Here is a 12,898-nt window from a genome sequence, read left to right as displayed (position 1 = left end):
TTCGGGGGGTTAAGGATAGGAGGGAGCTATGGCTACAATACGGATACGGGTGGGTTTGTTGTTGTACAGTGCGACTATTTCGGGATTTTCCCAGGTGTCCCCCCAGCTTTGCTTCCATGTGAAGTGCCTGTGCTCTGTCATGTGAGCTCTCTGTGATTTTGGATGGTTTGGACGACAAATGGGAGAAAGCTGGGGGATGGATGATATATGGGGTAAGTCGGCTGGCTGCAAGTAGAGGACTTCTGGAAGGATGGAAATCCGGGCACTAACAGAAAAATAGCTTTTTTTTTTTACGCAGATACAACATTGGCGATTATAGAGACTGGGACTGTCGGCGCTCCGCTGTGCTCGTGTTTAGTCGAAGGCCTGCAGAGGCAGATCGCGGCGTGGGAAATGGAATGAGGGATTCCAGAAGTCAAGACCAGAAGGGATGGGGAATTTGGTTAGGAGGGATGAATGATGGCAGGCTTAAAAGGTTGCTATCGGTAACAGCAGCATGTCATTCTCGATAAAATTCTCTATATAAAGCCCCCCTGGAACAGATTGTTGGAGTTTATATCGTTTGGAGAGCGCCGATATAGGAACCGTTGGACGGAGAAAAGAACAAGAATGGACTAGTTCTGCTCCGCGGAAGAGTTGTTCAGACAGATGTCGTCTATTCTGCAAGATTTCCATTGGTGTTGGATTTGACGTCCATCGGAGATCTCTCCCCAGAACCACGATTGCGAGATTTAGCTATAGGGAAGTATGCCGACGTTTTAACTGTCCTACCCCAGATGCTGCTCTGCCCGCGGTACGGAAATTCTCCCAGGCACTGTGCACGTCCATTCCTCATGTTCCTTTGCGGTTTAACGAATGGATTGTATAGTCTTCATCGGCAACCTCCCCCCGTCTCATAGATGTAGAGATGTCTGTTCGTATGTACAGAACTGACTGTCGACATCACCGCTCTGCCGGCCCTCTATTGTGTCGACACTCCCTCCATCCCTTGGGGGTCACAGCGTTACACTTTTTGGGGATACACAGCGTCGTTGCACTTGCATATATCATACATAGAGTCGGGATGTATCGATAGGTGCCTGGAACACACCCGCAAGTAACAGCACATATATGTATTGCAGAGTATGCACCTACAGCCCAGTAGATATGCACGACATACGAGGTGAGCAACTCGCTTGAGTAACCATCCCCACAGACCAGCCTCTACCCCAACTGCCGACCAGAGTGACAATTATCGGCGTAGTCCGTGATGATAGTCTCACAGAGCCAGGAAAGCAGAGAAGTTTGGCGCGGGGTGAGATCTCAATTTTGAGACTTTGGACGCGTTGTGTATGAGAAGATAGTTATATATGCAGGTGCTCAACTGCGCTGTGAGAGGGTGAGTTTGGGAGGATGAGAAGAGATGAAATGAACTGAGCTGGTTCAATGGATTTGTCGGGCTGCTGCGACCGAACGGATGTTTGTGCGCAGAGGAATATGTTAGTCAGTTATAGTTAACTAGTTAGTTATGAAATGAAACATTTGTAAGCTTTGTGAACGGAGACATATCAGATATATCAGACATATCAGCGTTTCATTTCCACTCGTTAAGAAGCTCAACAACGATAGAAGGGATCTAGTTGAAGATTGGTCACCAGCTTTGGTAATTGAACAGTGCGAGTTGGCCAACCCAGTAAGTTGACTACGGTAACTCCAGTTAACGTCCTACCCTGCGTTGATTGCTCAGGAAGAAGAACCCACAGCAGGGCTCAAAGAGCCTCTGGACGGTGATGGTGTAGGGCTCACCACCGTCTGTTTTGTCTTGATATCATCATTATGAGTCTTCGCAGGATGCCTCTAGCCAATTCAAACACATGGTCGGGTTCCTCTTGCTCATGATCCAGGCACCCGAGAACACGGTTAATTACCGCGGTTTGCTAGGTCTCGCCTATCAGATGTGAGAAAGATCAGGATGGCCGCGGTGATACCATCTGACGCGAAACGACCGTTGTAAATCGTTGAACTAGTTAGTTATCTACCTAGTTAACAGTGACGCCGTGCCTGGCTCGGAGTGGATTGATTGATTGGAAATATGATTTATCACAACTTCCACTGCTGAGTTTTCGTCTGACAAATGCCCGAAATGCTTCAAAATGGCCATTCAGAAGTCCTTATCATGCACCTATAAAATGGCCGTGTTTTGTTTCAATTACTTAGTTATGAGCAGTTGGATGAGCGTCAATGCCTCGCCTCTCTCCCCCCAGTTTTATTATTTCCTGTTCTTGAATTAATCCATTTTGATAGTTACCTTGGTTGGTTGCACCACCCAACGTTTCTCCCCAGAAAAAAGTCAGTCTGCTTTAACGTTTCCGCCGTCTCGTTCATAACTGTACAAGTGCGGTCCGTGCAAACCTCTGGCTGCTGTGCTAGTTGTTTGATACAACTAGCCTCTTCATTGGGCGCCCGAAGCTTGCTTGGGAGCTTGGGCGGTGTCACTGTGTTGCTCGGGCCATATCGTCATCCGACTCCCCGCTTGGAAATCTAAACGAGCGACCGGCTTGCCTGTCCAGTGGTAGGGGCAGGTCTATCGGATCGAGAGTTTCGATCACATTTGCCTCATTTTTTGTCTGCGACTGTACCTACAATGGTACTCCCACCCCCGCATGGTGCGGATGGCAATGAGGTGGGACAACATATTGACTGGGCAAGCCCCTCGAAGAAGTCTGGGGAAATGGCTGCAGGACAGCCCGCATCCGAATCGGGTCGTGAGGGGAGATGGGGTGAATATGAAGAGGTCGAAGCGGTCTCTCGTCGTGGTGCTATGGAGGAGTTTGCTGAGATGACGAGGGAGTTATCGAAATTGAGTGTGCAGTACAGTAGGCCCTCGACAAAAAGAGGGCAAAGCATTGCTCACGCTTCTTTCCCCGGTTCAACAATGGACAAAGATGTCGATATCGAACGTGGCGCATCAGACTCTGCGCTTTCAGACGATGATCACTTTGAGTTGGGCGAATTTCTGAGAGATGGCCGTCTGGAGCGGAGAACCACCGCGGGGGATCCTGCAAAGAAGATTGGTGTGGTTTTCAAGAATTTGACAGTTGAGGGCGTAGATTCCTCATCATCCTTTGTCAAGACGCTCCCAGATGCGGTTAAAGGAACATTTGGACCTGACCTATACCATATTCTTACACGATTTATTCCAGCCCTGCAATTCGGAAGGAAACCTCGGACTCGCAGTCTCATTCAGAACTTCACTGGTGCTCTCAGAGGCGGAGAGATGATGCTTGTTCTAGGGAGACCTGGTGCCGGATGTTCAACCTTCTTGAAAGCCATCGCCAACGATCGATCATCGTTCACTGCTGTTCTAGGAGGAGTCAGCTATGGCGGGATCTCTGCAGAGGAGCAGCATAAGCACTTCCGTGGAGAGGTTAACTATAATCCGGAAGACGATCAACACTTCCCGGCTCTGACTGTGGAGCAGACCCTAAGATTCTCCCTGATGAACAAGACCAAGAAAAGGGACAAGGGTACCATTTCTATCGTCGTTGACGGGCTGTTGAAAATGTTCGCAATCAGCCACACCAAGAACACTCTTGTGGGCAATGAGTTTACGCGTGGTGTTTCTGGTGGAGAGCGCAAACGGGTTGGTATTGCAGAGACCTTGGCTACTAAATCTTCAGTTATTTGCTGGGATAATTCAACTCGAGGCCTTGATGCCAATACTGCTCTGGACTATGTTAAGTCTCTCAGAGTCATGACGGATGTCAGCAATAGAACGACTTTTGTAACCCTTTACCAGGCCGGAGAGGATATATATGAGCTTATGGATAAAGTCATGGTTGTCGAGGAGGGTCGCATGCTGTACCAAGGCCCCGCAAACCAAGCAAGGTCTTACTTCGAGAGCCTGGGATTTTATTGCCCAGAGAGATGGTAAGGATATAAATTCCATGCATAAAGTTCGGAGTTAATCTCTATTTTGACTGACATAATGACACAAGCACAACGGCGGACTTTCTTACATCCTTGTGTGACCCGCTCGTGCGTCAGTTTCAACCAGGCAGACAAGTTTCAGCGCCCAAAACCGCCGAAGAACTAGAAGCAGCCTTCAGAGCTAGTGATATCTACAAGAGAATCCTCAACGATGTTGACGACTACGAGAAACATATCAATGACACAGGCGCTGCCGATACACACCTTTTCCAGGAATATGTTGGTGAATGTAAGGAAATGTTCTTCCCCAGTTGGCTCTTTATGCAGTACAATCGTTCTGACCTTTTCACCAATAGCAAAAAGCAAAACAGTGTCAAAGCGATCGAGTTACACTGTATCCTTCGCACGGCAAGTCAAAGCCTGTACTCGGCGACAGTTTTGGCTCTTCTGGGGCGACAAGCCTTCATTGTATACCAAGTTCTTCCTCGTCCTCGCCGTTTCCCTCATTGTTGGCTCTCTTTTTCATGGACAGTCGCTTGATACTAGCGGCGCTTTTCCCCGTGGAGGCTCACTGTTCTTCTGTATTGTTTTCCTTGGCTGGCTTCAACTCGCAGAGTTGATGCCGGCCGTGTCCGGCAGAACAGTCATTGCAAGGCACAAGGACTATGCTTTATACCGTCCTTCTGCCGTTGTCGTCGCCCGCGTGCTCGTCGACCTTCCCGTCACATTTGCTATGCTTGTGATACAATCAATTGTGGATTATTTCCTTATGGGGTTTGACCTCGACGCTTCTAAGTTCTTTATATTTTTCTTGTTCATCTACGTCATCACAATCTCCATTACAGCAATGTATCGCATGCTTGCTGCGTTCTCAGCGACGATCGATGATGCAGTCCGGTTTGGAGGAATAGGTATGTTTTAATTTCAAATATTCCGTTTTTCGCCAGGCTAGCCATAGATACAAATGCTGACACTGTATCTAGCTTTTAACGTTGTTATTCTTTTCGTCGGATATGTATGTCCTATCACCAGACCCTATGCACTTGGATGATATGCTGATATCGAAATGTTTTATAGGCTATTCCAAAACAGGCATTGCTCGACGATTCTCCCTGGTTTGGCTGGTTGTTTTATGTCAATCCAATATCGTATGGATACGAAGCTATCTTGGCTAGCGAATTCTCGGACCGTGTCATGGATTGTGCTCCTTCTCATCTTGTGCCTCGTGGCCCTGGCATCGATCCGATGTACCAAGGGTGCTCATTTTCTGGCTCTGAGTTGGGAAGTAACACGATCTCAGGAGCGCGATACCTGGAATATACATTTCAATTGTTAGTATCCTATCTAAAGTGATGAAATTATGTTATACCTAACCTTCGAGCGTAGTTCCCGGAGTCATATTTGGCGAAACTTTGGAATTATAATCGCTTTTATCATTGGGTATATCTTGATCACGGCTATTGCGGCTGAGCTCTTCCCATTTGTGACTGGAGGAGGTGGCACCTTGGTTTTCAAAAAGCCAAAGAGAGCCAAATCGATAGCTAATGCTCAGAAGAAAACACATTCCATAGATGAAGAGACTGGAGGAATTCAGCATATTGGAGATACCAATGGCACTTTCACCCCAAGATCCTCTACTACTGGCAACAGCAGCAACTCTAAGTTTAAAGGGCTCTCAACAGGTGACAGGGTTTTTACCTGGACCGATGTTGAATACATGGTGCCATATGGGAAAGGTGAAAGGAAACTGCTCAATAAGATAACGGGCTATGTGAAGCCCGGAAACATGATTGCCTTGATGGGTGCTTCTGGCTCGGGAAAAACAACCCTCCTCAACACCCTGGGCCAGCGACAGAGAGTCGGGGTAGTGTCCGGTGAAATGCTTGTTGACGGGCGAACTCTCCCCCCAGATTTTCAAAGGGGTACCGGTTTCTGCGAACAGATGGATATCCACGATAACACGGCCACCATCAGAGAGGCTTTGGAGTTTTCAGCGATCCTACGGCAAGATCGAAACATACCTCGCGAAGAGAAAATTAAATACGTTGAGCAGATTATCAGCCTGTTGGAACTCGACGATATCCAGGATGCCATCATCAGTTCACTTGGTGTTGAGCAACGGAAGCGCTTAACAATTGGGGTTGAGTTGGCAGCCAAACCAAGTCTACTGTTTTTCTTGGACGAGCCTACGAGCGGATTGGATAGCCAGGCAGCATTTTCTATCATCCGATTCTTGAGAAAGCTAGCCGACGCAGGACAAGCTATTATATGCACCATTCATCAACCTTCTTCCCTCCTAATCGAACAATTTGACACCATCCTGGCCCTAAACCCGGAAGGAAATACTTTTTATTTTGGGCCCGTGGGTGAGAGTGGTCGCACCGTGATTGACTACTTTGCTGAGAGAGGTGCCTTCTGTCCTCCGCGCAAGAACATTGCGGAATTTATTCTCGAGACTTCAGCAAAGGGTCGCAGGAGCAATGGGAAACGAATCGATTGGAATGCGGAATGGCGAAACTCGAAGGAACTTCTTAACTTGCGAGAAGAGATCAAAAAAATCAATGTCGAACGGAGCAGACTTCAGCCTGTCGAAGTTACTGGTTCCCAGCATGAATATGCCGCGCCTCTGTCACTTCAGTGTTGGATGCTCACAAGGCGGGTATTCATCAACTACTGGAGGGATTCCTCGTATCTCTATGGAAAGTTGTTTATCAGCACAATCATTGGTATCTTCAATGGTTTTGTATGTTTTACCTTCCTCAAAATTGCCTCAAAATTGCAAATTCATTGACGCTTGCTAATGGTGCCATTTTTCCAGACATTCTGGCAGCAGGGGAATACCATAGCCAGCATGCAAAACCGAATGTTCACTGTATTCCTCATCATATTGCTCCCACCTATCTTCATGAACGGCATCCTTCCGAAGTTCTTCATGAACAGAATGCTCTGGGAAGCGAGGGAGCACCCGAGTCGCATCTACGGCTGGTTCGCATTTTGCACTGCCAACGTTGTCTGTGAGCTTCCGGCAGCGGTCGTTACTAGTGTCGTCTACTGGCTATTGTGGTATTATGCCACAGGCCTTCCCACAGACTCGAGCGCGGCTGGTTACGTGTTCTTGATGACAATGCTTTTTTTCTTTTTCCAGGCAAGCTGGGGACAGTGGGTAACCGCCTTCGCGCCCTCGTTTACCGTTATAGGAAATGTATGTCTCCATATCTGCTCTGTATTCAACCAAATAATAACGCACAACAAATCTAACCATCATTGAATCAGGTCCTCCCATTCTTCTTCGTAATGCTAAACCTCTTCAACGGTATGATGCGACCGTACTCTTCCATACCCCCGTTCTGGCGATTCTGGATCTATTACGCAAACCCAATCACCTGGTGGCTTCGCGGCGTTCTCTCAGCTACCCTCCCATCTACGCCAGTCGTCTGCTCCCCCAACGAACTCACCCACTTCAACCCACCCCCCGGCCAAACGTGCACAGATTACGCAGGTGACTTCATCACATCTGTGGCACGAACAGGCTACCTTACCAACCCTAATGCGACGACGGATTGTGCATACTGCGCGTTCTCGAATGGGAACGAGTACATGGGTACGCTGAATGTGCACGAAGATGATAAGTGGAAGGGTTTCGGGATCTTTTTGGCGTTTGTGGTGATTAACTGGGCTCTGGTGTACTTTATGATTTACACGGTACGGGTAAGGGGATGGACGTTTGGAGCTGGCACTGCGGTGGAGGTGGTGGAGAAAGTGCTTGCTTGGGTGAGAGGTTTATTGAAGTCCATTATAAAGGGGGAGGAGAGAGGCGAGGGGGAGAGGGACGAGAATAAGGAGAATGAAAAGGAGAAGGGTGCTGTTGAGAACGGCGAGTGAGTATCATATTCACATGGCTTTCTATTTGTCACTATTGTGAATGTTTATACGTCTATTCTTGTCCCCCGTTTGTTTTGATCGCTAGTTAATGACAAGTTGTCATGACTAATTACTTGGTTCTTCGGCGTATTTTTTTGCTTTTCATGAGTTCTCAAATACTGCATTGCAATTTGTTGAAGTCTGTGATATTTTCGTCAATAGTTTGTCTAAATGTTTATCTACTCAGTTCATCTATGTTCCGGCACATAATTTCCTCCCTTTCTCCTTGGTTGGAGACACCACTCTCTGGGCGGCTTTTGTTTAAGGTGGACTTGAAGAAAAGGCCCGGAAGTAGACTGTGGAGGGGGACAGAAAAAATAAAAGAGGGGTTGGTAAATAGCGAAAGATAATAGAAGTGATAGAACATAAATATGTATACAGAGGAAATAGGAGGACAAGTGGAGAATGTGTTCTAATTGATGTTTTACCAATATCTACTTTCCACCACCGGCAGCATGAAAAGCAAGTTAAAACAAGTATCATTGTGAATCCACTGTTAATATTTTCACTTCTCACGAATCATGGAGATGAGGTAATATTACAGATATTAAAGATTATTTTATATATATTTTGCTACATGTTGCTTAATTATTTGGCAAGCAATAGGCGAATTTACTCAGAGGATTCATCCGGGGCCCGTCGCTTTCAGGAGACTTCGAAAGATAGATTCAGACGAGACAAGTAATGGGAGGAAACGGAGTAAGGAACCTAGGGAAAGGCATTTGGAAGAAATTCCGTACGGGCAAATCTCCCCTATTTAACCCGATTTTTGACTAAAACATACATATATAATTTGGTACATCCTCTTGGATACTGAGGTTAACCCACCGAAATTTTACTTACAAAACACCAATCGGATATTCACTTTTTCTAACACAAAAAAATTTCCAAGTCGCCCAAGTAAGTAAATAGCACCAAAACCGAAGAACAGAAACAACTGCAGTGCAATTAAGCAACAAGTCGAGGGCGCCAATCCTCCATATAATACCACGGCTTATCTCCAGGCTGATACGGTTCCCCAGGAACACGCATTGGAACCGGGATTCTCGGCTCAAACACACTAATAAGTTTCGATCCATCGCTAACAGACACGCTTGCGCTCTCAGATTCGGGTTCGAGTTCGGGGAGGAGAGCTGCAGAACTGCCAGATGAGGGTTGGGAGTATAACTGTGCGGATCCTCTGTGGCGGATTGGGATCACAACGCCACATTCCCAGTTTCTGCAGTTTAGTTTCGGTTTGGTCGTGGAACGGTCGAGGACAAGGCGGCCCCTGGATTTTTAGGAACGGAGGCTTTTCTTAGTAGTGGGAAACGAGAAAACCCGAGTCGTTGGCAGTATTGGCAGTAGGGATGATGAACTCTTACCATGCGCTTTCTGATAGGTTGGCACTACCTAGGTATGCCCAGCCGGCATATTGGGTGATGGTGTCTTTTGAACTGGTGATTGGTTTATCGGGGCAGGCGAAAAGCATCTAAAAAACGATAGGACAGATGAACGTTAGATATTAACTGCTCGTAAATATTAAAGCATACACTGATTTCGGCAAGCGTGCACTACATACCTTACTATGCATCAACAGCCCATCCCTACGACTGATATTATTCCGCATAACATTTCTCGGGAATGTCGTTGAGTTATACCATTTCGATTGGAAACATATAGTTCCGGCTTTCATCGTGCCACCTTTAGATTGACGAACCGTGTTGAGTGAAGGGAAGTAGACCTTGAATCTATCTCTCCATTTCTCCCCGTCAGTTCTTGTTGTTAGCACCCCCAACTTTTCGGAAGGAAGAGTCCTGGAGGTGCGAAAAGTTAATTCTTTTAAGCCAATGTCCCCTATATCAAGTGTTAGTAGAGGTGGAAAGCCATAACATCTAATTTAGGTGAGGGTCACCCTGTGCTGCGAGGTATATGGATCGCAAAAATTGCTCGTTTAGAGAGCCCACTGACGAGGTCTGCATGACTGGTAAGCTAAATACAGGAGTAGAAACAAATCTAGTAATGGTGAGCTTACGACGTAGTCTAAGTTTAAATACTGCGATGTCTGAAGACCCAGGGACGTTATCGCTCTTCCGAGACCGCAGAGGCCCGTTTGTTTCCAGGTTGGGTCTGTATGAGATCCACCGCTGAAAAGAGTCAGACGTAGGAACCGGTAAAGGTTGAGGATGGGACAATACGTACATTGTATGCACAAAAGCGATATCCTTAGTGGCATTAAAATCAAAATTTAACATTTTCTGGATAATTTGTTCGTCCAAATTGGATGCTTGAAGGAAATACACCAGATCTTCAAGAAACGGTGTGCGAGGGGTGGCATCAGGACCGGGCAAGATTCGTGGGAGGTCAATTAAAAAGACAACCTGACAGAAGACGACAGCTATTCATTAGATAACGGGCTGTTTTTTTGACAATGACAAATCTTGCAATGGAGATGGCGGCTCACATTTTCCATGATGCCTCCCTTCTCTCCCCAGTCAAATGGAATTAGGTTCGCACTTGGGATTACAATGCGAAGATAATTCAGGTGGAAAAGAAGCATGAGTTTTGAATGCATGCAATTCACCTGCGGCTCCATGGGAGGAAAACAAAGTCGAACGCTTCCCATGGACTTGGTGTCATTCTCTAATTCTCGTTTCTACCGGATATGTTAGTGCAGGTCTCATACCAGCGATTTACGGCAATGCTGAGCAAAATCAGAAGAGAAGGTAGGAAGACAACTATTCACTGTACCTTATCTTCTTCCTTCTCTCCCATGATGAGGATGAATCTAGATTTTTTAATGTCGAATTTCGAGAACAGCCAGTCGGCGTCCCAGATATAGGAACTCAACACCGCAAGCTCGAGATCGGATTTTTGAATCACCTCTTCAATTTTGATATCGTCGCCCTTCCTATCGTAGCCAAAAGCCCATGTCTTCTTAACAGCTCCGGTCGGAAACTCCAGTGATGTCGATGATTGCGCCGGTACATCAGTTACATCAGAACTTGGAGCCACATCCTCCTTCTTTCGCACATCATTTGCGGCTAGACGGAGGCCAGAAGCCGTAGCTCTAGCAGGAACACGCTCTTCCTCTCCCAGAACCGCAGCACGTTTTACCACAGGCGACACAGGCAAAAGTGAAAGTGAAGCTTTTCTCTTCCTATCCAGCCGTGCTAATCGTTCCTCCTCCATTTTCTTGCGATCAATCCCCAAAATACCCGGTGATCTAGACGCCACCATTTCAGCTCTCCTCTTAGTCAGGCTCGAGAAAACAACGGATTCCCCTTCACCATCATGTCCCAATGAATCTTGTTTCCGTAACGATAATTTGATGGCCCTATCAAGTTCTTGGTCTGAATCACCAATCATCTCATTCGATGCTAGTGCTGCTTCTTTCTTAGAGTCTTTTGCATCTGAATGTGGAGAGCTTTCCGATTCAGAATCAGCGGTTAGATCAACAAAGTTAGGGACCTGACGAGATGACGATGATGCCAATGATGATTGTCTTTTTGCATCTTCTAGGGATGCTTGGATGGCGGCTCTATACTGTGCTTCCTCATATTCGTCGTATAAATCACTCCTGTCCATCCTGGATAGCAGTTGGCAACTCCGTTGAAATGTTTGGGCTCCGCCTGCTGCTATGCAGAAGGAGCGTTGGAATAATAGAGGAGCAAAGCGTCTAAAGTAAACACGGGTCAATAACACATCCATAAACATCGAAGTGTGAAAAGATAGATCGGAGAGAGCGCGGAGATATGCCAGGCTAATGAATGTTCTCTAGAATCCTGGTTGGGAAGATGGCCAAGACGACGTCGAGAGCCAAGGCCAGTTCAGCCTACAGCAAGACATATATGTAACGTATCAGAGACTGTTCAGCCACATGCACCAGGGAAACCCAACAGTCAAAGCCTTGGATGCCTTATTTGTGCATTTCATCTGTTTGTGTTTTGTGTCCACATTCCCTTGTCTGTTGGGAAGTAAACTTGAATATCACGTGCGTATACGCCTTCTATCCACGCGCCCCACAGCCAGAAAAGCACGGACCAGGACGAGCTGACGTCAGAGACAAAACTGCTAGAGCCTCATTTCTCCAGTTCTCCAATTCTCCAACTCTCCTTTGTCTTCAGATCTTATACCGCACTGCGCATATGATAGGTTCAATGAACTAAAATGGATCCGAAATATGGCTTCTCGGAGCGATGGCATGTATATCTATTAATATATTTTCGCTAATGAGAAGTTTTTCCAACATGAACTAATATGCGGGTATTACTTCCTAATCAACTCTGCAGTTTGAGCAAAACTGGAAAGCAATGGGTTTTCTGACTGCAATTCCTAGACAAACAGCGAAAATGTCTATTATCAGAGCTGGAGCAGCTGGAATGATACACTGCAGTGAGCAAACTATGGGACTGAGGGGTCTTTCGCCCCCTTTTGCCTTGGGTGTTAGGATGAACCATTGACCAACGCGGGCAATTACAACCAACTCTGACCGTGCGCATCTGCCCTCATTGAGCATACCAGCAGGTTCGACACCACGGCCACAGGAAAGCAACGGTGCTATCACTCCACTCTGGACACGGACTGAATGAGTGAAGCTGTAGATCATGTTTCTTCAAGGAGCTATGCTGGAAGTCTCATGCAAAGGGTCCAAGGGGACCAAATAGCATCTGCATGGATGAAGCCAATTTGTCGACGAGTTCAAGGTCATCGTATCTCAACCAGCTCATACCCGGAAAACGAAACCAAAATGGAACCGTTGATCCGATCACCCCGACTGGGTTCCCCGATACCAGCTCCAGCTGGATACACCATCTGGATAATCCATACTGCCTTTTGACCGGCATGTTCTTTAGAGGCATTTCTTAAATGGAAAATTAAAACAGCCATAGAAAGGTCAATCAGATCAGTAAGATTGCTTCTACCAAACGTAACTGATGGCCAGCTGCCTCAATCATTGGTAGCATTATCTCGTGACTCCTCGGAGGCATAAGGGAAGATGCAGGGTAGCGGTATATGTGGGGAGGCCATGTTGAACTCGATGCACCCACTCTTGCTACTAAATCTGCCGCAGGGTATTCACAGAATC

General features: G+C 46.7%; 2 protein-coding genes across 2 annotated transcripts; one reads left to right on the top strand and one right to left on the bottom strand.

The window, feature by feature from the left end:
* Positions 1–2,623: 2,623 nt before the first annotated feature.
* PAAG_03577 (ABC drug exporter AtrF) lies at positions 2,624–7,791 on the top strand (the record flags this gene model as incomplete). The annotated part of the gene is made up of 8 exons (XM_002794986.1): positions 2,624–3,909; positions 3,978–4,198; positions 4,266–4,820; positions 4,893–4,924; positions 4,987–5,240; positions 5,296–6,652; positions 6,728–7,111; positions 7,183–7,791. The coding sequence occupies 8 exons, from the start codon at positions 2,624–2,626 to the stop codon at positions 7,789–7,791; spliced, it is 4,698 nt and encodes a 1,565-aa protein (XP_002795032.1).
* A 987-nt stretch (positions 7,792–8,778) lies between these two features.
* Positions 8,779–11,397, bottom strand: PAAG_03576 (tyrosyl-DNA phosphodiesterase domain-containing protein; the record flags this gene model as incomplete). The annotated part of the gene is made up of 8 exons (XM_015845010.1): positions 8,779–9,100; positions 9,195–9,301; positions 9,392–9,666; positions 9,725–9,785; positions 9,845–9,956; positions 10,012–10,190; positions 10,274–10,465; positions 10,561–11,397. 8 exons carry the CDS (start codon positions 11,395–11,397, stop codon positions 8,779–8,781), a joined length of 2,085 nt encoding a protein of 694 aa, XP_015701984.1.
* Positions 11,398–12,898: the final 1,501 nt, after the last annotated feature.

Source organism: Paracoccidioides lutzii (assembly GCF_000150705.2).
Source record: "Paracoccidioides lutzii Pb01 unplaced genomic scaffold supercont2.7, whole genome shotgun sequence".
Lineage (NCBI taxonomy): Eukaryota > Fungi > Ascomycota > Eurotiomycetes > Onygenales > Ajellomycetaceae > Paracoccidioides > Paracoccidioides lutzii.
Note: the sequence above shows the minus strand (reverse complement) of the source record. Positions and strands in the feature narration are given on the sequence as shown.